The 27,420-nt window shown below is 51.7% G+C and overlaps 11 protein-coding genes across 11 annotated transcripts; 4 read left to right on the top strand and 7 right to left on the bottom strand.

Annotated features, from left to right (window-relative positions):
• Positions 1-1,837: 1,837 nt before the first annotated feature.
• J4E82_004469 (uncharacterized protein) lies at positions 1,838-6,097 on the bottom strand (the record flags this gene model as incomplete). The annotated part of the gene is made up of 3 exons (XM_051730748.1): positions 1,838-2,505; positions 3,033-5,907; positions 5,966-6,097. 3 exons carry the CDS (start codon positions 6,095-6,097, stop codon positions 1,838-1,840), a joined length of 3,675 nt encoding a protein of 1,224 aa, XP_051589504.1.
• Positions 6,098-7,522: 1,425 nt separating this feature from the next.
• J4E82_004468 (uncharacterized protein) lies at positions 7,523-10,548 on the bottom strand (the record flags this gene model as incomplete). Its single annotated transcript, XM_051730747.1, has 4 exons — positions 7,523-8,505; positions 8,553-8,986; positions 9,038-10,047; positions 10,183-10,548. The coding sequence occupies 4 exons, from the start codon at positions 10,546-10,548 to the stop codon at positions 7,523-7,525; spliced, it is 2,793 nt and encodes a 930-aa protein (XP_051589503.1).
• Positions 10,549-12,696: 2,148 nt separating this feature from the next.
• On the bottom strand, positions 12,697-13,544 carry J4E82_004467 (uncharacterized protein; the record flags this gene model as incomplete). The annotated part of the gene is made up of 3 exons (XM_051730746.1): positions 12,697-12,759; positions 12,811-12,837; positions 12,891-13,544. 3 exons carry the CDS (start codon positions 13,542-13,544, stop codon positions 12,697-12,699), a joined length of 744 nt encoding a protein of 247 aa, XP_051589502.1.
• Positions 13,545-13,978: 434 nt separating this feature from the next.
• J4E82_004466 (uncharacterized protein) lies at positions 13,979-15,064 on the bottom strand (the record flags this gene model as incomplete). The annotated part of the gene is made up of 3 exons (XM_051730745.1): positions 13,979-14,291; positions 14,365-14,896; positions 14,959-15,064. 3 exons carry the CDS (start codon positions 15,062-15,064, stop codon positions 13,979-13,981), a joined length of 951 nt encoding a protein of 316 aa, XP_051589501.1.
• Positions 15,065-15,319: 255 nt separating this feature from the next.
• On the top strand, positions 15,320-15,693 carry J4E82_004465 (uncharacterized protein; the record flags this gene model as incomplete). The annotated part of the gene is made up of 2 exons (XM_051730744.1): positions 15,320-15,514; positions 15,580-15,693. 2 exons carry the CDS (start codon positions 15,320-15,322, stop codon positions 15,691-15,693), a joined length of 309 nt encoding a protein of 102 aa, XP_051589500.1.
• Positions 15,694-15,740: 47 nt separating this feature from the next.
• J4E82_004464 (uncharacterized protein) lies at positions 15,741-16,652 on the top strand (the record flags this gene model as incomplete). Its single annotated transcript, XM_051730743.1, has 1 exon — positions 15,741-16,652. One exon carries the CDS (start codon positions 15,741-15,743, stop codon positions 16,650-16,652), a length of 912 nt encoding a protein of 303 aa, XP_051589499.1.
• Positions 16,653-16,902: 250 nt separating this feature from the next.
• Positions 16,903-17,918, bottom strand: J4E82_004463 (uncharacterized protein; the record flags this gene model as incomplete). Its single annotated transcript, XM_051730742.1, has 2 exons — positions 16,903-17,784; positions 17,853-17,918. The coding sequence occupies 2 exons, from the start codon at positions 17,916-17,918 to the stop codon at positions 16,903-16,905; spliced, it is 948 nt and encodes a 315-aa protein (XP_051589498.1).
• A 778-nt stretch (positions 17,919-18,696) lies between these two features.
• J4E82_004462 (uncharacterized protein) lies at positions 18,697-20,693 on the bottom strand (the record flags this gene model as incomplete). The annotated part of the gene is made up of 4 exons (XM_051730741.1): positions 18,697-18,954; positions 19,008-19,635; positions 19,696-19,859; positions 19,917-20,693. The coding sequence occupies 4 exons, from the start codon at positions 20,691-20,693 to the stop codon at positions 18,697-18,699; spliced, it is 1,827 nt and encodes a 608-aa protein (XP_051589497.1).
• A 1,047-nt stretch (positions 20,694-21,740) lies between these two features.
• J4E82_004461 (uncharacterized protein) lies at positions 21,741-22,895 on the top strand (the record flags this gene model as incomplete). Its single annotated transcript, XM_051730740.1, has 1 exon — positions 21,741-22,895. One exon carries the CDS (start codon positions 21,741-21,743, stop codon positions 22,893-22,895), a length of 1,155 nt encoding a protein of 384 aa, XP_051589496.1.
• Positions 22,896-23,573: 678 nt separating this feature from the next.
• Positions 23,574-24,548, bottom strand: J4E82_004460 (uncharacterized protein; the record flags this gene model as incomplete). Its single annotated transcript, XM_051730739.1, has 3 exons — positions 23,574-23,803; positions 23,854-24,239; positions 24,469-24,548. 3 exons carry the CDS (start codon positions 24,546-24,548, stop codon positions 23,574-23,576), a joined length of 696 nt encoding a protein of 231 aa, XP_051589495.1.
• Positions 24,549-24,981: 433 nt separating this feature from the next.
• On the top strand, positions 24,982-27,351 carry HSP78 (chaperone ATPase hsp78; the record flags this gene model as incomplete). Its single annotated transcript, XM_051730738.1, has 1 exon — positions 24,982-27,351. One exon carries the CDS (start codon positions 24,982-24,984, stop codon positions 27,349-27,351), a length of 2,370 nt encoding a protein of 789 aa, XP_051589494.1.
• Positions 27,352-27,420: the final 69 nt, after the last annotated feature.

The raw sequence follows: 27,420 nt of genomic DNA, 5'->3' as shown, positions 1-27,420 counted from the left end.
GGGGTGTTGCTGGGGTGCCGCCGGGACCAAGGGAGAGGAAGGCGCAGTAGTCGGCATGGATGTAGATGGCTGTTATGAGGGGGAGAGTGAGCGTTAGGGTTGCGATGAGCATGTGCAGGTGTGTTTCCGTGAACATGCTTGATTGGGGTGAGGGTATGGTGGGTTGTTGGAGGGCTGGGAGGAGGTCTGCTGTTGTGAGGTTGTTCGTGTCGAGCATGCCGACTGTCGAGGTGATTGTGGTAAACGGCAAGTACTTGGAGACTGTTGAGGTAGAAACGAGAGCCAGTACGGAGGCTCTTACAGTCCTCTCTTATGGATACAGCACCCTCTTGACAAAAGGATACGCAAGGAACAACAGCTCCGTGGCCCCAGTAGGAAGGGGAGGTATCCCCGCAAAAAAGGTCGGTGTACCACGCAAACGCAGGGTCCGCGGAAACTAGAAGAAATGACGTTGGATTGATACAATAAAGAAAGCTACTCCATCAATCTCAACAAACAACGTCAACTTTCGGTGATAGTTAAAACTATAGAACTGCGAAGCTCAAGAGCCTCAATGCTAAACGGTGGCATTCACCACACGCCTGGGCACACGCGACCCTTTTTATAAGCCCATTCCAAGATGCTTGAGCCACGCCCATCCGCAGCGCGCGACGTCAAGCTCTCTGTACCCCGTGGTCCCGACCGTCCACGTGCCTAGTCCTGCATCCGGTTAGTACGCACTCCGTTTGTGGGCCCCCGGGGTTTAGTGGCCGTCGCGCTAGGGTACTCATTGGTCCACCTCACGCGTGCCTGTGACGTTGAACCTAAATCAATTGCTGGCTTTTCGCTTCGCTTTCCTCTAGCCTTTTCTCCACACTGACAGCGCTCCTTCGTCACTGTGTCGTGGGTGCTCGTTTATACGCGAAGGCCTGGGCTTTCGTGTTGGGTGTATGTCTGGCTTGATGGAGGAGGGAAAGGGCGGGGAGCGGTATCCTAGGTGGTGAGGAGTGAGGGGATGCTGAGGTCAGCTGCGTTCACGTGGTCTTGTGCATGCTTGGTTCCGAATACGCGGCAGCTTGGAGCTGACTCTGAGACGCAGATGGCTTCGTGTGTGTTCTCCTTCGTCAAAACATATCTTTGTCGTGTCGGTATTGCTGCTTGGATTGGCTGTACCTCAACAAGCTATGGCCAACGGCTTGGTGTCTCGATATTTGACGAGCGAACCAGAACCTTTCCAGAATGAGATGATGACCAGGCACCTCCCTAGCTTTGCAGCATCAATACCCGCTAGTTCACGATAGCTGGTGTTGGCGTTGTTCAAGGGCACCGTGCAGCATGCAGTGTGATCGGAGGAGCGGTGATGCGTGGCGCGCTGTGAGCTCTTTGCTTAATCGCCGAGCTCGGAACCTGGATTCTTGAACACGACTGAAAGGGCACGAAAGCTCATCTTTGGAATAATCCAAAACGATTCCTTCATGAGTATTGTGCTCGCAGCTAGAAAATTGGGCCGCGCAAGCAACTACATCTCTCTTTTGTACTTACACCCACGTTTATATCGCATCAGCCTAAGCACCAGGAACAATTGGGTGCGATGCGAGAATATCTTGGTCTGTAAACGACGGAAACATTATAACACTTCCTAGTATCTGTATGGCAATGGCATGCGAGCTTGGACCGAAGCATAGTACGAACCAGAACCTGCATTTCGCTTTCAATGCAGCTTCAAAACAGCGACAGTATGCCACCAGGAGACTATGCGCCGAGATTGATACTCAAAACGAAGAAGGCCTCCTAATATATGGTGAGGCTCTATTACATCGCGTTGCCAGCCTCTGGTCAATCTTCCTGTTCTTATTCACTACTCTCCGAACCACCTTCCGACTTGCTTGTCCCCTAAGTTGTCATTATCGTTGTCCAAATCGGTCTCACCATCTAAGTCAAAGTCCTCAAAATCCTCATAAACTTCCCTATGGACCGTAAACTTGATGTTCCTCCTGCAGGTAAGCTTCCAACCCTCGACAGTCTGTCTAGAGACTCCCTTTCCAGTGACAATGAGAAGCTGGCTGCTTTCGTAAAACTTTCCACGAGAAAGCTTGGCAGATATCAACTTGTTGAAATGATCGACAGCCATATCTGTCAGAAAAGACTGGACGAAGGTAGGACCTTGATATTCGAAGGAGCACAAACAAGCGTTGCAGGCACACTCTTCAAACCATCCGATCCAGAGTAGAGGGTACTCACGTAGGACCGCAGCGACCGCAAGCATATCGAGTGAGTAACTTGAACACCAGTACACCTCCACTTCCAGGTAGCAACGAACATCCTTGAGGGCCGAGTTGGGGCAGCGAACAAAGAAGTGATGTAGGAAGTCATTAAGATCCTCAAAGTCGAGGCTGAGATTGCTCCGAAGGACGAATAACATTGCGAACTCGGAGTGAGTCTGCTTATGGACGCAAGCTAGGTTAATGGCGTCTTTGACTGATGGCATGAGATCGATGAAGTGCTCGTAGATAGCGTTGCGCAGCTCTGTAGTCTCGTATCAGCTTGCGAGAACTGGGTATTGTAATCGATAGAGCAAGTACCCCCAGGCAAGTCGAAGAACGAGATACCGCCGCTGAGGTTCCTGTCACTTTGATTGTTAGTATAAGCTCATTGAGACTGGTGTGCAGATAAGGTTTACTTGACTGCCATGGTGGTCTTGTGAAATTATTCCTCGTGTAATACTTAGAGGAGCAGGCAAATAAGTAAGAAAGACTGAGATTAAGTGCAGCTCAAGCTTTTGTTGTGGGCAAAAACGCGCTTGTCAAGGTCGGTGCCAAGGCCGCGCTAAAACGTCGAGGTGAGAGTGAGGAAGGAAGAGGACCAAAGATGGACGAGAGTACCAACTGAATTCTCAAAGAAGCAAGTACGGAAGACGTGACTTGCGTCACCAAGATTGCCTTCACATGATGGAACGAAACTTTGGAATCATAATAGTTCGTTACGTGGTGTTTACAATCACTATCTGCACATCTCTTGAGATCAATAAGCTCCTTCCCTCTTCTCATACTCACTTCCCATAACAGTAGCGACGCTCTTCATTCCACTCCAAATCTCCGCATCAACCTCCAACTCCAATCCATCCACCTTTGTACTTCCACCATCCAGACCCCAAAGACTGACGCCCAAGTAATTGGTACCGTTGTAGTTCAAGATACCCTCTGTAACAGGGAACTTGACCTGCGGGCCCACATTACTAACGTACTTGCCGTACTGCCAGCCGTTGACGTAGAGCTGGACGCGGTAGGCGGGGACGCTGGAACCAGAAGAAGAAGAGTTGCTGGAAGAAGTGCCGTTTGTGAAGGTGAAACTGAGGGGGATGTCGTAGCCAGAGGGCATGTTGAGATCGAATTCAGTGGCGAAGAAACCAATGCCTGGGGCGGAGATGCCGTCGGCAACTGGGCCGGCGGAGGCTTGCCATTTGGCGTCTGTTGCTGTGAGAGCACCGGGGAGGTGTAGACCCTGGCGTTCAACGTACAGGCCGCCTTCGTTGAGGGGACCTCGAGAAATATCGCGGTAGTCTTCTCCGCCGAGGTTACCAGTGAGCTTCCAGACAACATCGGAGGCGTCGTGGCCAGATAGTTTGTAATCCAGGATACCACGCGGGTTCTTCATGGTTTCGGTTCCAATGGTCCAGTTCTCGTCTAGGCCTTGGTTGTCTACGACGACCGTGATGGTGTATGTCTTACCCTTGGTCAGGTTGGGCATGGTGAACGTGGCGTTGCCGTTCATGGCTGCGTCGTAACCACGCCATGAGCCGAGGAATTGATCGCCAATCCACGCAGAAGAACCGAATGCAGAACCACCTTGCGTCGAAAGGTAGAATGTTGATTCGTTTCCAGATGCGGTGAATGTGCCGCGGAAGAGCAGAGTACCGGTGTGGTAACCGTAGTCCGAGCTGTATAGCGACACAGGTGTAGTCAAGGGACGCAGAGAATTGTATGTCTTCTTCAGGTCGGCTGCAGTCCACTCGCTGTCGTCGTATCCGGGTTGCATCTCAGGTAGTGAGTCGACGAACTTCCATTCCAGTTCGCTGAGTTTGGGGATGCTGATGTCCGGTTTGGCAAACTCAATGTCGGCGGACAAGGTTCCTTGTTCGGAAGTGGTGAAGTCAATGTCCTTTCCGTTGAAAGTCATCTTAGACACTTCTGATGATGCGCCACCAATGACTTCGACCGTGGTTGTAGCGTTAATATCGCCAACGAGGGCAATGGTGTCGCCAGTAACCTTGGCAGTGCGCATTAGGTAGCCTGCCTTGACAATGACAGGGTTAGAAGAGTCATGAGGTGCTTGGTCAATAGCCCAGTAGTTGAAGGCCTCGCCACGATCGAGCATGTAGACGTAGACGGGGCTATCAGCTCCAACCTTCGCGATCTTTCTGGTACCATCGGCCTTGAAGTTCAGGATTGTGGTACCCTTAGCAGTGGTGCTCGCGACATCGCCCTCGACAACCTCAAGTCCGGTGACATCGAGAGCCAGTTCGTGAGTCTCTCCTGAACCACCGTAGACGACTAGAACAGTCTTGTCGTCGTACTTGTGCCAAGTAAATACTTCAGCAGTAGAGTAGACCAGAGTGGCACCGCCGATGTCGTAGTCGCTAACATGGACCTTGGAATCACGGCCGTTCAACGTAAGGGAAGTACCGTTCATCTGAGGTACAGTGATATTTCCGAAGATAGAGGTCGTGACGTGAAGCTTGTAGGTCGTTGATTCCAACGAGTTGTACTTGGAGTGCCTCAGAAAGTAGAATGTAGTCTTCTCGTTGGTCGCAGGAGTGACGCTCAAATCGGTGCTAGTTGTCCAGGTGGAGTTTGAAGCATTGCCGCGCGCAGCAGTGAGATACGCAGGGCTCACCTTGAGGAAGTTGGCCTGGAGTTTAAGCTCAGAATACTTCTCGCGGTCAACTTGACGGTCTTCCTTGATTGGCGCAGCGTAGTCGTAGCTAGTGTAGCCACCAGGGTGACCAAGGTTGCCCCAGTTGGTTCCACCGTAGGTCATATACAAGTTCAAGATCGTAACGCCAAAGCTGTATAGTTGCTTGTAGAATACGCGGTTGAACTCCGCGCCGACTAGAACACCGCACTTGTCAAAACCTGGCCCACCCCAAGGGTCGAAGCTGCCAGATTGGAACTCTACAATAGAGTAAGGAGTAGTAGGACTCTGCTGCTCGTGAAGCTGATGCCAGTTCGTTGGAAGGTTGCCATCCGGCCATGTGGTGGGGTTAGCACAATCAAACCCAAGAGGATAGCCATCATGGCCGTAAATGTCAACAGCTGCAGGTTGACCGGGTGCGTTGTTTCCCTTTGCGGAGGCGTCGTTGCTGATCAAAGGTACAACGATACCGGCGTCGCGAATCTGATCTTCAACGTATTGCATGTAGACTGGATCCGGGAAAGGCTTGATGGCGGAAGTAGCTTGCGTGTACTCGTTTTCTGGCTGGATAAGGATGATAGGGCCGCCCTCAGTGATTTGCGCCGGCTTGATCTTCGCCAGCACATTCTTCATGTAGTTGTCGGTCGCTTCCAGGAAATCGGGAGCGCGCGTTCTCAGTGTGCCGTTAACCCTCTGAATCCATCCGGGGAAACCTCCACCAGATACTTCAGCATTGATGTAAGGTCCCGGTCTAGCAAGGAGATAGATGCCAGCCTCCTGCGCAGCGTCGAAGAAAGGTTGTAGGTCAAAGACACCCTCTTCGCGGTAAACACCGGGCTTGCCCTCAAGCAGAGCCCAGTCGACATAGAAGGAAACGCCGTTGTAACCAAGAGCCTTGATCTTCTGAAAGAGGTCGGCGTAAAGGTCAGGAACTGGTAGTCTGAACGGGTGAACTTCACCAGAGTACAGGAAGATGCGTTCTCCATGAACGAAGAGCGAGTCTTCGTCCCAGGTGACCTACAGACATGGTTAGTCACGACCAATTTCAGATCGACATTTGAACCTTGCCACTTACGATATCTTGTAAAGCCTCCCTCTTGTACGGCTTGATGAATTCCTTGGGCGAATATCCTACAGCCCTAGCCGCACTCTCGACAGCAAAACACCCGAGCGCAACCGCACCACCAAGCTTTAGAAAGCTCTTCATGTTGACCAGTATGCGGAACCAAAGGTCAAGTAGCTTGTGGAGTTGAGCAAATCCGCGGGAAAGCAAGCAATATAAACAAATTTCCCCAGCCTCCGAAGCTTTTCATGGTTTGCATGTAGCCGACCGGCATCTTTACTCGTTCCCGTCGGACGATGACAGCATCTCGTGCCATCACGTTCCGAGCGCATTTGCCTTTGTTCCCCCTGTTCCCCCAGTAACTTTTCCCCGGTTTGCCCCCATGTTGGGCATGCCAAAGCCGTGCCATTTCAGCCGGATGAGTAACCAGGTCACGCAAGATCGACCAGGTTGACCGGATGAGTAGCCGTAGTGATACTAGTCCAACCAGCATCGAAATACGCAAGTACCGATTCCACCAATATCGCTGCATGGAAGCTCGTTAAAAGTCTTTAGTGCACGTATATGCCCGCATCTCGGATGGCGCAGGCGGGGAAGTATGTCCGATGAGCGCCATGACCGTTGCCCAGGCGGTGCAGAGTGTTGACGATCAGTGGGGTTAGCGCTGGGGTTAATGCTTGACGTCCTAGCCTCTTCGCCGTGGATGCTTGCGGAAGCTTGGGTCAAGTTCGTCGACAACTTGTTCCGCCCCTACTTTGGGCAAGGCATCCGCACCGTGATGACGACGGACATCGGCATAATAGATATTGACTCGATTGTCGGTTCTTGGAGCAGGAAAGGTGCGGATGGCATGACTAGTGTGGGGATGGTAACGGGCTGAGATGATGATACGAATGTGGAGAGATTTACCGAGGTACATTGGTTTTAGGCTGACGTAACAAGGGTCTGATCGTTGCGAGAAGCAAGTGCGTGCATACTCCATAAGTAGAATCGTACTGTGGTTTTCTTGCTATCGAGAAGCTTCTGTAGGGGCCTCGTGTAAGGCAAGGAATAACGAATTTGAAATAAGACTACCGTTCTTCGATTAACGTACCTGGGAACATGAAATCAGGAAGTACCTATCCTAATTCAACGAGCGTGCCACCTAACCATCTGACATCAGTGAAGGTGCACACAGAGTACACCGTGCGGTAGTCGGTTACTGACCTATTGCCCAAGGTCCGTCGATATGTTGTATTATACGTGCATATGCATTTGTATCGCTCAAAGCAACCAAGCCAACGATTTGCCTGCGACCATCTCTACGCACACTACAACGTCGCGCATGTTACTGCATGCCGTCTCAAAAACAATTGCAAGACAACGACTGCCTATAACCCAAGAACTCCTGTGCATGGTTTCCTGTCGCCATGGAAAGCTGGCACCCAAATAAGACCACCACCAAGAATTGCGCCTCAGAACCTAAGATGAGAAACTTGAGAACAAAAGGCTGATCAGAAATGCTAAAAGCCGAGCATCGCAAAAGAAAAATCTACCAATTCGTCAATGCTGGGCCTCCTCTAACCCCGTTTACTGCGGCGGATACGACGAGAAATTCGGCGCACCATTTGGATAATAGTTCGCGTTACCGCCAACAGTCTGGAAATTGGAAAAGTCCATAGTCGTCGACCAGTCATAAGCCTGGTCATTATCGCTGATCATGGCTGGTCCAGCCCAGCTGTTTGTGAAAGTTTGGGCCCCGTCAATCTCCATTGCCATCCTAGCCGCATGCAATTCATGTGGTCTTGCTGTCTGCCAATCCGAGTAAACAGCATGTATGGGAACGGATGCAGTGCCTGACAAGTGATCTTGATTGGGGCCGGTCTCGAAGCTGGCTCGTGCTGTAGGTATGGTGTGCTGAGGTGGGTTACCGTACTGATATGATGGGTAGTTTGGTGGTGAAGTGTGTGCTCCGGAACGTAAAGCAGTGTTTGAGTCATAAGACGGCGTATTCGTCTGATGCGTATATGTAGGTGCATGAGTAGGTGGAGATGTCTGGACCCCATTTCGATTGACGGCGGTGAAGGAATTTTGTAATACAGGAAGCTGGCTAGATCTCTCATCAGGCATTCCTTGCTTTTCATGCTTGACTGGAGCTGTACTGGCAGGCAAGATACGTTCTGCAGAGTCCTCATCATGCGTCAATCTAACATCTGCAAGATCTTTATCTTTGTTGGACCATTGGCTGTTGTTGTCGTTTGAGATGTCGCCGAACTGCTTGTGAGACTTTTCGAAGAATTGTGCGTAGTCTTTTAGTCCACCACTAGCGATACCATCGCTAGAGTTGCTCTTCGGAGAATCGTCGATTTGCCCAGTAAGCTCTCTATACTTCTTCTTTTCACGACGATAATATCGCTGCCATTCAGCGAGTTGAACAAGCCACGAGCGAGCCATCTTGAAGCGCCTCAGAATACGGAGTAGAAAGCCATTGGCAATGTCGTGGGCTCTAGGACTCAAACGGGATGACAGAACGCTGTCGGGATCCATGTGAGGAAAATAGTGGCAGTAGATAGCTGGACTTGTTAGCGATAACCAACAAAAGGGCCTAGAATATACTTACTGCCTATTCCTACTGCAAAACAAGAAAAGGCTACCGTAGGAGTTTGAATCAGATTACTATGAACTCTCGAAGTTTCAATGGTGTGGAGCAGATGCGTAAAATCCAAGCAGGCTTTCCAACAATCTTTAGCTTGCTTTATCCAGTACTCCGGATCTGGAGGTTTCTCGTCGATCAGTGGCTCATCTAATGGGCCGCGAGGATACGCTAACGTCCATGGTGACGTAGGCATATACTCTCTGTAAAGCCAAACGAAACACAACGTGTACATGGCGTGTATCGATACGTACTTTCCAGGTTTGTTGTATATACGGTCCTCAGTGTTGTCTTGGGTTAGCTGGAGATGGTCAGGTAGGTCGCGCTTCAGCTGCTTGAGTTTATCCTCCAACTTCTTGAAACTTGTCGTTGAACGCCATGGCGGAGTTTTGCCTTCTTGTCTATGCACTGTCAGCGAGACGTCTCAGGGATGTTTTTTACATGGCGCATACCTTCGGCCCCGTTTGCAGGACCATTGCGACACTTCGCCGAATATTACGACAGCTTTGATGTACCAGGTGAGTTCTGCCTCGTGTTCACCTATCTCCCACTTGCCCCCGTTCAGCGGATCAGCTTGATCAGCACCATTCTGCTCGTTGCGACGGCACTCAGTATGCTCATTCCACCGCTTCCTCCGTTCTTCATATGCAGCATCATCTTCGCCCAAAAGTCTTGTCCGTGCTTTCCTTCCGAAGTTGAACGCGCCATCGCTACAAACAAGTTGCGTTCTTTGAAGTTGGTCGGGCGTGAGCATCCTTGGCCGATCCTCTCCCCAGCTCAGATAGCAATCCATAAGACAACAACTCCAAAATGTCCGTCGCTGAGTTTCGCGCAGGATGAATTGATCCTTCTCGGAAAGGCCCTTCTCACTATCTTTCAATGGTGCAGGCAGTCCCTTGTCATCGACGTCTAAGTGTGGATAGCCCAGGACTATGGCGCATCTGATAGCAAGACCGATCTTAATCCAGCCTTCGGTACCTTGCAGGTTGGTCCACTCGTAGTAGCCCAGCATGAGCAGTGTTTGGATCTTCTCGAGAGTTGGGAAGCCGAAGGCTTCTGTACCCATCTGCGTACGCGTAGCCTGGGCATAAAACTCAGCGGTCTTGGTAGGGTCATTTCCGGTCTGTTGTACGAGCTTTTCGTGGAAGCGAGCAGTCTGAGTAAGGAAGGCTAGCAATAAAGGGGGATATAGTTGAGGCGATTGAGTCTTGGTTGGAGTTTTGGCATCAGACGGGCTATCGGTTGATTGCGGTTGCTGAACTGAGCTCAAGAAAGTTCTCTTGTGTAAGAAGGGAAAGTCAGTAGAGAAGTGCTTGTCGTAGATATCGAACAACTCCTCCCAGACTTGGGGCGTAAGTAAAGGCGACTGGAGAGCATCCTCATATGTACCCAGCCCTTCTACTGAGCGCTGTGCTGTAGTTGATGAGGGTGCTAGCAGCTTGCGCCGCTTCTTGGGAGGGGCCTGGGAGTGTCAGCACTAGCTCACGTGACTTGGACCAGCACATGTATTCGGCGATGGATATATGCAAGCACAACAGCTTTTGGAGCATTCAGAGGGACGGCTTACATCAAAATCGGCAGTGCTTTCACGGCGCACCGATCCGGTGGTGCTTGCGACAGCTGCGTGGTCCCAGGTGCAGTCTCGGTTGGTGTTGGCGCAAGCCTTGCACGTGGTACCTTGACCGGTGTTTTCGCACTTGGTCTTGCTTCGGCGACATCTGGTGCATGCAATCTGCGAGCGCATGCCTCGTTTTGCTGAGGGTTCAGCAATGCCGCCGGCGGCATCAAGAGGTCCAGGAGTCTGCTGCGGAGACGCCTTGACGGTCGATGGTGAAAGTTGGGTTAGGGGAGATTGAAGCTGCTGGTGCTGGCTGGGAGGAGATGGTGGCCGTTGGGGCCCTGGCGGTGGTTGTTGTGGGTAAGCAGGCACTGCAGTTAGCCGCGGTGCATTCTCTCCGGTCATGGGAGGATGCGCGACGGCGCCCAGCTCAGGCGGTGCGCGAATTTTGGCGATGATTCCACGGGGAGTTCAAAAAAAGGTGGGCGACAAAAGATGGCGATGGTTTGAGGCTGCGCGTGTGGTCGAGTCTCTTCGGGTGATGTTGCTGCGATGTGCGGGCCGGAGAGATGGCTATGGTAGCCGGAAACGCCAGTCCAGGGCTGGGGCCGACGATTACCAGAAGACTTGTGTAGATGCAGATGCAGGCAGGCAGTGTTGCGCAATCGTTTCGTACTCCAAGGTCCGGAGCAGCACAATCTGCGGTCGCTCGGATCGTGGTGTTCCAGCGTCGGTGCTGTCTGGCCTCTGATGAACGACGCTGCGGGCACACGGGTATTAACGTTGGACTTTCCCTTCCGACGGGACGAAAGCAACTTGGCGTTGGTCCTTGCAGCACTGCCATAGCATACCTAGGTATTTAAGCGATCGCTTCATCCGACAGACTGCCAGTCACCGCGATCTCTCTGCTGGTCTGCCGTCATGAGCTTATGCTTACCCTTCTAATGTAGGCCACTCGCGACGACTCCCCAGCCATCGGCCGCCGCGCGATTGTAGCAACGAGTTTACAGTCTATCGGCGGCCCGGGCAGAACCACTGCTACATCTCCACATCCCGTCTGGTCCGAATCTCGCAAATGCCCTCATCTCCTGCTTGCTACAGCATGTGAGCTGTCGCACACAGAACAGGCGCTGACACGTGGGCGGGCTTGCATGCAGTAGTAAGGTGTCGCAGAGCCTTGAAGCGCACGCACAAATACGCCCAGTCGATCGCGTTTGGCTGTAAGCCAGCCGCCTCGCCGTCACCTTACTCTAGTCTTCCAGAACCATGCCCATCATCGCCAGCGCATGTCCCCCATGGTGGTATGCAAGGCTCCGAGCGGTGCAACATCTTCACATGATGCGAGCTCTTCGTCTATCTATTGCCCCATCGAGTTGACTACGCATATCGCTTCCTATGATATGATCTGACCGTGTTGGCCGGTAGACGTAGCCTCGTTGTCCTACTTCCGCGGTCTGGAAGCGGCATCAATCTCGATCACTCGGCCTTAGCATTTGCCTCGTTGCCGGAAGGATCATCAACATGCGCTCGGGCGACTCCGCATCTTAACGACGTTGTAGATGAAAGAGGGTCAGGGATTCACGACTACCCATGGTACGCCGCACTTGTCTGTCAGGCCAGATGGGACGTTATGCCCCTCGCCACGGTTAGCGAACTATGTTGCGCATGCGCATGCGCCCAAGTTCAGCCTGACATTGATGAGTGAGATGATCTGCAAGCTACCTAATCTGGACTCTGCTTGATCGGTGTAGAATCTTGCGTTATCTGCCATCGGGGGATTAATCTCGCGCCCGTTGCGCCTTTAAAACCGCAATACATGGAGCTTCCCAGGTGGGTTTGAACACGTGATTTTTCTATACCATGTCTATGCCAGGGAGTGATTAACGTACTTTCCTTGGTTACACAAACTTTGAAGAGTTACCGACTATCTTCAGCCTTATGCATCTGGTATGCCTCCAATCCCTGAATCTTAGGTCCGGAAACTACCACGCCGGTCAACTTCCTCTTCGAGTAAACTCCATAGAAAGCGCTCGGACCGCGTCCAGCCGTCTGGTCCACAGGGAAAGGGCGATCTTGATGACGTGAGTCTAGTCATGTGGTCTTGAGTCGTCCGATGGCAGCGTCGCTTTTCGAAACTGAGTCCTTCGTATTGATGTTGGTAAAAACATGACTGAGAACAGCAAGGAACTTCACAGTGGGCGCCTTCGCCTCGTTCAACTGGGGTTCCGATAGAGAAGGGATGACAGAAGAACGCGTGACTGGAGCAAGCTTATTGTGAAAGCGTGTATCGTCAAACCGGCAAACTGGATGGCGATGTTTTCGCTTTATTACAATTAGCTGACTCACAGTACTAAGACGGAACGAAGATATCTACGCCTCGGCGAAGAAGCTCTTGTCAGCGCGGCGAAGTAGACTTGTTTATTACCGATGACGGGGAATTTTGCTGTTATAGCTCATACTACGTCCTTTCTCAGCCGTCACTCATTAAATGACATCCTTCCAAGCATTCACGCCCACATTCGCCCCAAAAAGGTCTCGTAATCGACTCATATCCTACCACTTCTCAATTGCAGGCCTGAGATCGATCTCCCATGTAAAGTTCGTCTTGGGCTGTGTCTGAAGCGTAGTTAGTATGAAAGTACTTATACACGTAGAAAGTCGACTCACATGCAACCACCAGTAATCATTCGCAATCTACACTTGATTAGCCTTTCCCCTTTTCTACCCATCGAAACAAGTATACTCACCGCGTCGGCACTCAGTTTAGCCTCGGCAGGCATATCTTTCAACCACTCCCTCGTCCTCGGAATATCAATAACCCCATCGATAATCGCATGCGCAACATGCACGCCCTGAGGACCAAACTCCCTTGCCAAACTCTGGCTCAGCGCTCTCAACGCCCACTTGCCGGTTGAAAAGCTCGCCATCTGCGCATTGCTCTTCACGCTCGCCGTTGCGCCCGTGAAGATGAGACTAGGCGGGTGTTCCGAGCTCCCCACCCCTTTGAGGAGGAGCGGGAGGAAAGATTGCGAGAACAAGATGCCGCCCATGGCAGAAACATCGAGACTAGAGGAGAATGTCTCGGCTGGAATCTCCAAAAACGGCTTCCGCATAAAGGGCCCACTGGCGTTGAAGATTGCTGCTGCAGCGGCGACGTCTTGGCCGAATTCTTGCTTGATGCCTTCCACCGCCTTGGCTAGACTGTCCTTAGACGAGACGTCGGTGCTGATACCGATTGCTTTACCGCCAGCGCTGTTGATTTCCTTGGCAAGGCCCTCGTAGTTCTCTGGTTTACGGGCGAGCAGGACGACGGGGTAGTGCGATGAGAACTTGCGGGCGACGGAGGCGCCAGTTCCAGGGCCAACACCGGCGACGATGGCGATGAGCTTGGAGAGTGGCATTGCTGGTATGTAATTATTTGGCGGTATTGTTGTTGTTGTCGGTGTTGATGTTTGACAACGAGAAGATGGAGTCGAATTGGTATCTGATATGTGACGACCAGGGACCTTGACAAATCGATCCTATTATACTTGTGCACTTTTCGCGCTTCTCGCTCTTACACGCCTCAGTACCTTGGAAGTAATGTTTAGTAAACTGGTAAAGTCAATGTTTAGTCAACTGGTAAACTACCAAATGGTGTCATGGCGGTTCCTGATTGCATAACTGCGGAGTTACTAGAGCGCGAGGTGCGTCATGATTAATAAGCACCCCTCTTCCACTTGCTCACTATTCTTAGGTGCGTACTTGCGGTGCATACATATTTTGGACGTAACTTCGTTGATGCATTACTATGATCTTTGATCTATGCAGCTCCCCTGTCTCATGACAAGCTCATCTACGCCCTGCCCGCCCTACCTACCTGTATCATCTCCCCAGTAGGTTTATCGTCACTCCTAAGAACGGGCCAACTAGCTCCATCCGCCTTGACCAGGGTCATCTCGAGCTTGGTGCCTAGTATTCTGAACTTGCTCTCTTCAGGTTTGATAGTCGAGAAGAGGGGAAACTCGGTCTGGTAGCGCTTGCTATCTGTAGTGGGCAAATCGAGTTTGACATGCTGTGGTTGGAAGTCGATGACGGCGGTTGCCTTGTCGATTTTCTTGAGGTAGAGGGAGGCGACGACTGAGGTTGCGGTTTGGTAGTAGTCGTGTCTGTGTGTGTGCATAGTTAGTGACTGGTTTTGGAGGCGGATGTCAGGAAGAGGGAAGGGCATAGGGAACGTACCGAACCGTCTCCAGCTTCTCCTCGCCCTCCTTCTTCTTCCCACTACCGACGAAGAGATGTCTGTCTTTTGTCTTGCACCCCTCGATCTTCATAAACTGGTCAAACTCCATGACCCTCCTCTTACAGCAACTCCACCCCTTGCTGCCCTCGTGGAAGATGGGCGCGCCAGGGTGATGCACACAGCTCTCTCCTTCCCGATTGCCTCCTTTGTGCACAGCGCCGCATCCTTTCCGCCTGCACGTCATGCCCTCCTTGATCTCCAGACTCGGGTCGTCGTCTTCAGACTCTGGCGGCGGTGCGGGCGAAGCCGATGGCTTGGGCGTAGCTTGTGCGGTAGGTAGTCTCGGTGCAGGCGCAGGCAGCGATTCCTCTAGCGATCCGAGGTTGACTTGGGTGCCATTGGGTACGTCTGGGGCCTGGACGGGTTCTGGCTTGGGGGTGTCGTCGACGTCAGAGTGCTTTCCCTTTGTGCAGGGCTCGATTGCGAGGAACTCGTCAAAGGTCAGGACGCGAGGCTTGCAGCATTCCCAGCCTGCATCGTCATGTCAACATGTTCCTGTCTTACTCGGCGTGTACTGGGTTGTGCTGACCTACCTTTCTGCCCCTCATGGAATTTCGGTGGGCCGGGATGGTAAACACACTCCTCGTTGTCGTCGTCGTACGTCTTGCCGCAGCCCTTGTGAACACACTTCTTCGCCATGGTATCGGTTTGTGCAGAAACGCGCCTAACGAGGGGTGAGTGTTGCGATGCCCCAGATTTTGTTCCGCTGTTTCGGAATATTCTGGAAATCAGCCAGAGCGGTCACCGATGTCATTGGGGTCCAAGCGCGAGCTTAATCCTGGGCCTTGAGCTTTGCATCTTTGGCGTCACGTCGCGTCCACTCGGTCTTGCCTGTCTGTCTTGTACGCCCAAAGCAGTCGTTACCGCGTGTGTGGTTGTCAACCAGTCGCCAACATGTTCCGCGCCACTTCCCGTCTGCTCGCTTGCCGCATCACCTTCTTCACCCGAACCCCATGCGGCCTGTGCGACACGGCAAAAGCCGTCGTCCAGAATGTCAGGGCGAAAAGACCCTTCGAGTACGAGGAGATAAATGTCATGGACTCCGGCCACGAAAAGTGGAGAAGTCTGTACGAGTTTGACACTCCGGTGGTAAGGAGACCCGAACACCAACGATATAATATTGCCATGCGCAGAGTACCTGAGTGTTCAACTAGATCCACATCGACAAGGCCGAAGCTAAGGAGACGAGCACATCTTCACTGAAGCTTATGCATCGTTTCAAGGAAGACGAAGTAACCAAGGTCATGGACCAAGCAGAGCGATCATGAGGACGACATCGCGTACAAACAACTCTTTTGATACACCTAGCCCCACCATGACTTTTCGCGCCCCGCAACTCCAGATCGTCTCCGACATTCACCTAGAAAATCCCATCACCAATCCGCAGTACTTACACACCAAGCTCAACGTCACCGGCAATGTATTGTTCCTACTTGGGGACATTGGCCTAGTCAAGCACCATGGTCTCTTCGTGTTCCTGCGAAATCTCCTCGACGTGAACCGCAGCTGTCGCATCTTCTACGTCCTAGGCAACCACGAAGCTTACCAGACGACCCTCGAAGATGCCATCGAGAAGATGCGAGAATTCGAGGACATGGCAAGACAAGAATACGCTGGTCGCTTCAGCTTCCTCTTCCGCGACCGGTGTGATCTCAATGAGCAAGTGACAGTACTGGGCTGCACACTCTGGAGTAGCATTCAGCCCGATCAAGCTGCAGAAGTTCGTTCTAGAATGAAAGACTACAACCAAGAACGCGGCATACAAGACTGGACGCCTGAAAGAAGTTGCACAGAACATACCCGCGATGTAGAGTGGCTGAACGAGCAAGTCAGCCACATCCAAGCGACTGAACAGCATAGGAGCATAATCATTGCGACACACCACTGTCCTACAACTGATCCTCGCGCGACTGACCCAAAGCACGCTTCTAGCTCCATGAGTTCTGGTTTCTGCTCCGATTTGTCAATGGAACTATGTTGGACGAGCCCGGCGGTCAAGGTGTGGGCTTTTGGACATACGCATTATAGTTGTGCGTTCAGGAACCATGTCACGGATACGTTGGTCGTATCGAATCAGAAAGATAATGGTGGTATTGTGGGGAGTGGCGAGAGTGCAAAGAGAATGAAGACGGTAGCAGTAGAGCAAACGGGGGATAGGTGGCAGGTTGTGGAGTACGTGCAGGCACTAGGGAAGCCAAGATGGGAAATGCATGAAGTAACAGAGTGATGCATGATGACGATGACTTCATAAATTGAAGGAACGTAGAGAAGGCCTATTAGATTGTTACGACAAATCACTGGAGCACTTGCTTCGTGAAGCAATGAAGCGAGTCAAATCTGATTTCAAAAACGCGTATTCAACGTGGCAGGTATAAGAAAGCTTTCAAAAAGTAAAACTCAGTTTACAGGGTATCTATACGGAAATCTCCATCACCCCAGAACGCCCTTCATTTCATCCCATTTCTACCACTATCCCCTTACTTCCTGAACAAATTCGTCGCACTCCCCATCAGCGGATTAGGCTGAAACTCCATGTCATTCCCACCCACAAACAGCGGCACAGTATCATCATCGACCCTACTCTTCGGCTTCAGCTCCTCCCCCCTCGCAATCTCAATCGTACTAATCACCGGCAGCGCCAACAGCAACAATGGCAGCAGTTGACCAAAACTCCAGTTGCCTTCTGACGGACCAACCAAATGCACAGATTTCGGCGGTGTACCAAAAGCCTGAGATTCCAAGACGACGCGAATCGTAGCGCCGACGCCCATGGCGAGACAGGCAAAGAGGCCGATGACTTGGACAGTCTTGAGCCACTTTGGGTTTGAGCGGTTGTGCAAGTACCAAGTTGCGAAGCCAAAAGTGAGGACTTGGCCGGCGATTACGGCAATAGTGCCTGCGATTGAGAGGGCGGCGTTGGAGCTTGTGCCTTTGCTTTCCACTTGCCACACACAGGCAATCGGCAGCCTGGGTTCCATGTTCTTCATTACAGTTTGCAGGATAAAGATGCCAGATAATATCCCCAGGAACATGTTGATGAGCATCAGAAGCTGCCTGATCCATCGGAGTACCCAGTCTCTCTTGAAGTCGTTTACCAGAGCGAGTAAAGTGGCGAGGTTCGTAGCGGTGGATAGCAGCGAGAGGAGCCAGATGATGAAGAAGTGGTATGGCACCATGGTTTTCATCTTTGCGAGGCCGACGGATTGGATGCCGATTCCGGTTAGGATTTGCTGGTCGGAGAAGGATTGGAGGAGTTTGCGGGATATGGGCGCGGAAGTGGATTTGCGGAGGCCGAGGAGGATTATGGCGGCTGAGAGGAGGATGGAGAGCATGTTTGTTATTATAAAGGATAGAAGCGTCTGTGAGGTTTGGGGTCAGTAGGAGGACCTTTGTAGGTTGCGCGCATGGGTTCAAAGTCGAGACGTACGCCTGCGCCTGCTACTCCAGCATCTGTGTTTGTCGTCTCGGGGACGGTAGAGCAATTGAACGTCATGGTTCCTGTTCTTGCCTCTTACTTCTCTTCGGTATCGTGTCTACAAAGAGCGTGGTCGCGTCAGGCCAGCATGCGCGGAATCGTCGGAATTGTGCTATAGTGTCGCAGACTGAAATCGCAGAATCGCAGATACGCGCGCAAACAGACGGACGTTAAAGAAAGAGTGGCGCTAGACAGCTACAAGTAGAATTGTGAAAGTGAATGTCAAGGTAGAATCAAGACGGCTTGCACAGCCTCAAGCCGATGTCATCATCAACCGCCAGGGTCTCGCATCCCTCGCATCTAATTTAAGGCATGTTGGCGAGCGCTCAACGGCATTCGCAGCCCAGGGGTAAAGATCGACGCGTGAAACAAGGCGGCAATGCTGGCCAATGGACGATCTTTGCCCGTTGACATCTGTGGCGCAGCGCTTAATCTGCGACAGATGCTGGGCCAGTTAGAGATGCGGGGTAGGCAATCTTCATGGATAGACGATGATGTTGTGTTATGCGTAGAAGGGGATTTGGAGCGGTGGTGAAGGAGAAGTGGGGTACTTGAGGTGAGGGCGCTTGCGCAGGGGAATGGGCGGGCGTGCAGGAAGGGTCCTCGACGGCTTGTCTCTTAGCGCGCAGCCGGATGGTAGCGGCCGGGCTTAAGGGCAATCTTCATTTGTTGTCAGTCCATCACTTCACCTACAACAGTCCGTCAAGTCTCATAGTACAGCAGTCCAAAATCTCTATTTGCCACAAGTACGAGCAAGTAATTCTCTCAAAGGTCTAGCTGTACCTGTAGTACCACCTTATGCTTCTCCCATCTCATTGTCTGAGGGTATGGGAGCTGGCTTGTTCGTCGGTGCATAGGCGCTCTTCTCCCTAATCTTCGCACCTTGTAAGTAAAACCAAACCGGCACAGGAACCATTGCAGCAGCAACACATCCAAGCAACGTAGCAGCCCATTCAATACCCATGCCCTCGAACATCTGTCGCGCGAAGAGAGGGAACGCAGCTCCACAAAGACTACGAAGGAACGTGTTTGCAGCAATCGCCGAGGCGGCAAACTAGACCGTGCATTAGCATGCGCAAGGATGTGTGAAGGACGGTCTTTTCTTACCATGAGGTAGGCGTCGATGAGGTAGTTGAACGCCTGCAGGAAAATACTCATGATGCCAAACCCGATCAATAGCCCAGAAAGCGTAGGCACAATCCAATGGATATCCGCCTTATAACCTGTCCATCCGAACCAGAATATTCCTCCCGCGAAACAAACTCCGCCAGCAATAACCTCTGGTAACCGCCATTCTGGAATGGGAACGTTATTATTTGCAGCGAGTTTCTTCTGGTACCCCGGTTGTCGAACAAAGACAAGAGTGCCAGCCAACAGCTCTCCTATAATCGCGCCGAAGAATGGCAGACCACCTACACCGGGGTTCATCCTGTGGACGCCCTGGAAGACTAATGGATATGCTGTGAGAAAGAGATATAGCAGTCCGTAAATGAATGCCATGTATACACTCAGCAGCAGCACGATGCGCTCCGTGACCAGCATCCTGAGGGGTCTAGAAAAGTTCTTTTCAAGCAGCTCGCGGAAGTCGATTTCTATCTCTTCCTGCTTGGCGTGGATACCCCAGTTTTTGGTGCGTCGGCGAAGTTCTTCGGCTTTGGCGACGAGGATCATGGGTGGGTACGATTCGGATAAGAAGAGGAGGTTGAGGGTGAAGGCTGCGAAGCCCATGAAGGAGCTGGACTGTATATCAGCAGATGTATGGTGTATAGTTTGTAGGGACAGCAGAAGTGCTTACACGAGGTATTGAGTCCACCGCCAACCGAGATCAGGGTCCATGACTATGAAGCCACCGATAAAAGGCGCAAGGAAGGGACCACTAAAGACCATGACACTAAACACAGTAATCGCCATCCCTCTTGTCCTGTTTCCAAACATGTCGGAAAACACTGCAGCAACACACTAAACCTCATGTCAGTGCCTACGCTCAATCGTAAGGGGAAGCCAAATGCTACTCACAGTAATCGGACAAGCCCCAAAGAACCCTGAGAAGAACCGACAAATCAACACAGTCTGCAAATCTTTGCCCGTCGCACACGCAATCTCAAACACAGAAAACCCAAAGCTCGCTATAACAAGCGGCAGCCTCCTCCCTTTCAACTCTGAAAACGGCGCCCATAGGATCGGTCCCGTCGCGAACCCCAACACATACAACGACGTCCCCAGCGTCGCAACCACAGATCCCACAGCGAACTTTTCCGAGATTTGCCTCGTCGCTGTACTGAATATCGAGCTGGCAAATGCAGCCGTCATGGTCGTGAAGCCCAACATGGCAGCTGTAAAGATCTTCTTCCTAACAGCCCAATTCTGGGCGTGCAAGGGGTCGTCGGGTCCATCGAATTCTACGACGTAGTCTTCTTGTGAGCCTAAGGGGGGTGGGTAGGGTTTTCCGGCTCCGAAGGCGGGTAAAGGGCGGGAGCGAGAGGATCTGCTGCGGAAGATGGAACCCACGGTGTGGGAGTGTTGGCTTCGTTGTGTGTGGATGCGACTCAAGGTTGACGTGTGGTGGTGGAGGTTATCGGTATCGGAGGGCTGCTCGGGAGGTGGTCTGGGTTTCGCGTCTGAGGTATCCGGTGTTGTATTCGAGCCGGTTGCTGTACTTGACGAGGTACCAGTACGTGTAATATTACCCTCTTTTTCTTCGTCTAGCTCTGGTATAGGCGTATGTGTTTGTAGAAAGCGGTGTTGGCTAGCATATTGTTCACCCTTCTCCACATAATGGTCTTGATCATCCATGGTAATGGTAACTTTGAGTCTGATGCGATAGGATATGTCTCGAGCATTTGAGGCGTATATTATACATTATGCTTGCTTCATATGCTCAAGCATATGGATCACAGAGGCATGAAAGTCCGACCCTCCGCACCGTTATCCCACTGAAGCCGGTGTTCGCCTTCAACGGATCGGATACTTTATAATACACCGAACTGCCGGTGAAGTATACTCGCGAGAAGGAAAGCGCGAGTTTTGCTTAAGACATCGAAAGTGACTTCTGTATCGTATACTGTTCATAACAGTTTTCTTCCTTGTACACCACAACTCTGAGATACTGGCAATGCTACATGTGGCATTCAAGCTGTCTCCAGTGTTTGATGTTGTTCGGTGTCCAGTGTCCAGCCGTCGGGCGTTTTGGGATGCCGAAGGAGCGAAGCCGCGTCGACCATAAGTAGCTACCAACTTCTTTCGGCAATAAACTGCCACGTTCGGCCCTGTCTTTCGTACAACAGAGCGATGACGCCAGAATCGAAGGAATGTACGCTACTGATGACAGACAGCAGGGCTACATATGCCGAGGCTTATTTGCAACAGATGCACGACGTGGTGAGTCGGAGCTCACATTGTCAGCAAGAGCAGCATTGTCGCCTTCGGGTCTTACTAGTATGTGGACGATATCTGCGGCTGATCTTTTAACTTCCTGTTGAGTATACAAGGAAGCAGAGTTAGCACCTATGCTTTCCACTGTACAGAGGGCCATAAGGGTGGATAAGTATTAGTGTCGTCGGTGGAGGCTGAGTTCACTCTGGCTAGGCATCCATGGATTTCTTGTGGCTGAACAAGATGCATTTACCCCGCAGGCGTCAGCATCTCCAAACCTCCAAACTGACATCCTTCAAGAGTATCCAGTGCGAAAACAGAGATACTAGGTTCGTAAAAATACTTCAGTCCCTTTTCGGTTACTGATCTAGTTTTAGTCACATCTTGTCGCCTCTATCCTAGTGCGCATCAATGTATGCACGTTATCCATCAGCCTTGAACCTTCAAAAAGACCAGCAGTAGTTCAAGATGACACAAGCTGTGTCCGAATGGCTCGCTCTTGACGTAAAAGATATCGACGAGAAGAAGCTACTGCCAGGTTTTATTGGAAAAGATGGCGTGCAACCGCATCTTCCAACACAAATGGTGAAGATACCGTTCGACAATCCTGATCAAGTTGCTGTGGTCTCGTGGCGCTGGGACGGAGATCTACGAACCAAGGGCTCCTGGAACATTGCGAGTGTTGTAAACGTCGCAAAGCGGCGAGGTATTCGATATCTGTTTATCGACACCATCTCCATCGACCAAACATTGCCTGTCGACGACCTCATCGAACAAGTTGTAGCGTTCTCGACACTGTACACGAAGATTACGGTCCTCGCTGCCTACGATAAGACTGGAGATGACTGGAGACATATGAAATCCACTGTTCTACGTCCGTGGATTCTGAACGAGATCCGCCTTTTCCGGCAGAATTCCGGCACAATCATCTACGCAGGACATGCTCGCCAGGGTTGTATGCATGCTGGACAGATTGGAGAGGGAGGTATTGGAGTAAGGTTGGCTGCGTATGGTGTCTCACACAAGGACTCCTACTTCAAACTCTTGCTCGAGACCATCTGGTGTACTAGCTTCATTGAATCCATCATTGGTGTACTACTTGAGGATGTTGGGATGTCTTCCACCTTGGACTTCAAATACATCATACATGCTTACTCACACATTCTTTCTGTTGCGTACGAACAGATGGAACGCAATGACTACCTTCTAACGACGGCGATCCTCTGCCATGCTCTTCGGAAAGATGACTTGGCGGAAAAAGGCTTCAGGATCAAGAGAAACATTGAGAAGCTTCGCTACTGTCGTTACAGTTTTACCGCAGTCTCAGATGGTTCAAATGGAGTATGGGAATACTATAAGATCTTTCTAGATGGGACAAAAGTTGCTCTATGGCGTGCTCACAGATATGATCAAAGATTGCACTCCCAAAAGCTTGACAAGCTTCCCAGTACTGACCGCGTCATCTTCGCAGCATTGGGTCTTACGGCCTCAGAATACAATGATTTTGTAGGAGCAGAAGAAGCAAGGCGCGAGTGTCTGCTGATGGACAATGGGAAGAAGATGCCACCACCTGCATTGGAAGTTGTTGAGGTTGACCTTTCACTCGACGCACCTACGGTTTGACGCTATAGGGGAAGGATAGCATGCTCAGAAAAAGCGGACGGTTTGCGGCGGTATGGGAGAGGTAGTAGTAGCAATAGTGCCCACTCATTTGTAAGGTTGTACTTTATCAAAACAGCACATATCATAAGCTTGTACTGTACATACTTACCTTGCGCAGTAGTCCAAAATGCGCATGGTCGTCATGATCAACCTCGCAACCTTTACACTTCTTAGTTGTCTACTCTCATACACGTGGTAGAAGGTCGGGAGTACGTGTGCTGCAGCGTTAAATCTACGCTTGCAGTCAAGAGCTTCCACAGCGAGCATGGGTCAGCCTTCGGTCGTACGGAGGCGCAAATAGCACACAAGTTCATCACAGAAGCAGACTCTGGCATTGTTCGCTGAGGTCAAAGACCGAACTCAGCCATTGCTCGACAGAGGCACAAAGTGTGGTGAAGCGTGACATGATCGGTCACCCACCCACGACGTCAATATCCCTGTTACGCGATTGATCAAGTCACAAGTGCATAAGTGGCAAAATGTGTTGTTGATCCCACAGTGGGAAGTTGGTATCTCTACCATGTCGTGATTTTGGTATTCGTCTAGCAACTGCTCATAAAGACGTTATAACCGTCCGTCATGATCATGCATAGTCTTCGTCAAAAGGTCATAACAACGCGCGCGCCAACAGCAAGTTGTCTACAACTTCTGCATAGCGACAACGTCGGTGGACTGGACGTGGTCCTCGAACTCTTCGATCTGTTGCTGGAGCTCGTCCAGCGAGACCTTGTCGTCCTCGACGACCAAGTTGATCTGGAGCTTCTTGATACCGAAACCGACAGCGACCAACTTGGAGGCACCCCAGACGAGACCGTCCTTCTCGATGGAGAGAACGTTCGCCTTGAGCTCGTCCATGTTTGTCTCGTCATCTGGAAGCTGTTAGTACACAGGTAGGATAAAGCAGAGCCAAAGAACATACCCCATGGCTTGACGTCAAGGGTGACGATGGACTTGGCAGCAGGCTTGACCTTGCCGGCCTTCTTCTTGTTGTACTCAGCAAGGCGCTCCTCCTTGATGCGGGCAGCCTCAGCGTCCTCCTCCTCGTCGTCGGAGCCGAACAGGTCGACCTCGTCGTCGTCGTCCTCAGCCTCCTTCTCAGGGGCCTTGGCGGGGTTGAGGGTGAGCTCGGAGGACTCGGGGCCGTAGGCAGTGAAGTCCTTGGTTGGGTCACCGGGGAGGGAGTCGAACTCGGCCTCGAAGGTGAGCATGTGGTTGTACCACCTCCATGCGTATGGGTACTTCTCGGGAGCAGGGATCTGCTTGATCTGCTGGTAGACCTTTACATCGGCCTGCGATGGGGAGTAGCTGGGGCATGTTAGCTGATGACTCCTCCATGGTGTCTGGATAAGATGCAGCAGAAACAAGGGATAGATCAGAGTTGCGACAAGCGCGTGGTTTTGTATTCAGATAGCGGGGTCTTAAGCCGCCTCATTAACACGGACCAATTGTTCTCATCATGAAAGGGTGGGAGTGCGACGCGATGCAGTGGGAAAATACAAGGCGGGACGAAATGCGAGGCGGGGTAGGAACTTACCCAACGATGTAGCTGCGGGTCCTGACATAGTTGTTCAGGAGAGTCAGGCCTGCTTCGGAGACGAGATCGGTGAAACCCATATTTGCAGTTGTGTGGTTGCGAGTATGGAATGGAGGAATCGAAGTTGTTGTGTCGAGAAAAAGAGGGACGACCGCAGTTTTTGATGGAGGAAATTGCGCTGAGAAAAACACGCTAGCCTTGGCGCTAGCACGTGCCCCTCCCTGCCCGCGACAATGACAGCGACGAAGACACAGTGCCAGCCACAGTCATTTACCTTTATGCATCTGGACCTCGCATGCATACGAGTCGGTCCCACCTGTTCTCCTCGGCTTTTGCCTGCATTGGCTGTGGATGTTGAAGCCTGAAATGTGTGCTCATAGACGCGTAGAAAGCTGTCGAACCACCGCGCATCTTCGCCGAAGCCTGTGCTCGCCCCATCAGTCACGAATATAATGATGCCACTTCCGTCTTCCTCAATCTGACTCTTGCTCGTTTTCTGACTCCGACATCGTCATGCTGACCAGTAGAGCACGCATAGCCGCGAGGCGCATCGCCTCACCCTCCATCCCACGATCACTTCCCATTCGTACATCGCCGTTATGTCTCAACGCATGCGCATCACGATTGCCTCAGCAACAAAAGCTCCTAAGACCGCTTGTTTCGTCGAGGACATATGCAAGTGGAGGCCGACCGCAACCTCCAGGTGGAACGCATCGCATGAACCTGGGTGGTGAGCCGGAAAAGCCCGCTTTGGAACAATATGGTGTAGATCTTACGGAGCGAGCGCGTGATGGCAAACTAGATCCAGTCATCGGACGAGACGGCGAAATCCAACGTACCATCCAAATTCTGTCGAGACGAACAAAGAATAATCCTGTCTTGATAGGTTCCGCAGGAACAGGAAAGACGGCGATTCTTGAAGGTCTAGCACAGCGCATCGTAAAAGGTGACGTACCCGAATCGATCAAAGACAAGCGCGTCATCTCCCTCGACCTCGGATCCCTTATTGCTGGCGCGAAATTCCGGGGAGATTTCGAGGAGCGACTCAAGAGCGTCTTGAAGGAAGTCGAGGAGGCCAACAAGGGTGTCATACTATTTGTGGATGAGTTGCACACATTGCTAGGCTTGGGTAAAGCGGAGGGTAGCATTGATGCTAGTAACCTTCTGAAGCCTGCGCTTAGCCGTGGAGAGCTACAACTCTGTGGAGCGACAACACTCAACGAATACCGACAGATTGAGAAAGACGCAGCGCTTGCGAGACGGTTCCAACCAATTCTAGTAGGCGAGCCGACCGTACAAGATACTATCTCGATCCTGCGCGGTATCAAGGAACGCTACGAGGTTCATCATGGTGTGCGCATTACCGATAACGCTCTAGTCGCCGCTGCTTCGTACAGTAACCGATATATCACGGACCGATTCCTTCCAGACAAGGCTATTGATTTAGTAGACGAGGCTGCCAGTGCGCTACGTCTCCAGCAAGAGAGCAAGCCCGACGCGATCCAAGAGCTCGACCGCCAGATCATGACAATTCAAATCGAGCTTGAGTCACTTCGCAAGGAGACCGATATCGCCAGCAAAGAACGACGTGAGCGTCTTGAGCAAACTTTGAAACAAAAGCAAGACGAAGTGAAGGTGTTGACCGAGAAATGGGAAAAGGAGCGAGCCGAGCTCGATGAGATCAAAAACGCGCAGACAAACCTTGAGAGGGCGAAGCTCGAGCTTGAACAAGCCCGCCGAGAGGGTAACTTTGCGAAGGCTGGCGAGCTGCAATACAGCAGGATCCCTGAGCTAGAGCAGAAGCTTCCCAAAGACGAAGAAGTTACTGCGGGGGCCAATCGACAGGGCTCTTTACTGCATGACTCTGTTACTGCAGACGACATTGCGTCTGTCGTATCCCGTACGACTGGCATCCCGCTGTCCAAGCTCAACTCGGGCGAGAGTGAGAAGCTCATTCACATGGAAGACACTCTGCGGCAATACGTCAAGGGCCAGGATGAGGCCCTAAAGTCTGTTGCAAACGCCATTCGTCTGCAGAGAGCTGGGCTATCTGGCGAGAACCGGCCCATCGCTTCTTTCATGATGTTGGGACCGACTGGTGTAGGAAAGACTGAAGTTTGCAAGAGGTTGGCGGAGTATCTCTTCAGCACTCCCCAGGCTGTCATTCGATTCGACATGAGCGAGTTCAGCGAGAAGCACACCGTCTCGCGCCTCATCGGTTCTCCTGCAGGCTATGTTGGGTACGAAGACGCCGGCCAGCTCACTGAAGCTGTCCGAAGAAAGCCCTATGCAGTCCTCCTGTTCGATGAATGGGAGAAGGCCCACAAAGACATCTCAACACTGCTCTTGCAAGTGCTTGACGAAGGGTTCCTCACGGATGCTCAGGGCCACAAGGTTGATTTCCGTAACACCATCATCGTCATGACATCGAACCTTGGAGCCGATATCATCGTCGGCGATGACGTCCTGCACTCGGTGGACAAGGACTCCAGCGAGATCTCGCCAGCAGTACGTAGCGCTGTCATGGATGTCGTTTCCGCCACATACCCACCGGAATTTCTCAACCGTCTCGACGAGTTCATCGTCTTCCGCCGTCTGTCACGCGAAGCACTCAGAGACATCGTTGACATCCGTTTGAAGGAACTGCAGCAGCGACTGGACGATCGCAGAATCGTGTTAGAATGTCCGGACGAAGCCAAGCAATGGCTATGTGATCGGGGATACGACCCGAAGTTCGGTGCTCGGCCACTGAACAGACTCATTGCAAGAGAGATTGGCAACAGCTTAGCGGACAGGATTATCCGTGGAGAGATTCGCAGCGGGGACACCGCCAAGGTCGCCATCAACGAGGAAGGCACCGGTCTCACCGTCGCTGCCGCATGAACCAGTATGACTAACGATGATATGACTGTATAACAGAATGTAAACTGTACTATTGCATGTACATAATAA

This window comes from Alternaria postmessia (genome assembly GCF_024291825.1).
Source record: "Alternaria postmessia strain BMP 2775 chromosome Unknown scaffold_21, whole genome shotgun sequence".
In the NCBI taxonomy this organism is placed as follows: domain Eukaryota; kingdom Fungi; phylum Ascomycota; class Dothideomycetes; order Pleosporales; family Pleosporaceae; genus Alternaria; species Alternaria postmessia.
Note: the sequence above shows the minus strand (reverse complement) of the source record. Positions and strands in the feature narration are given on the sequence as shown.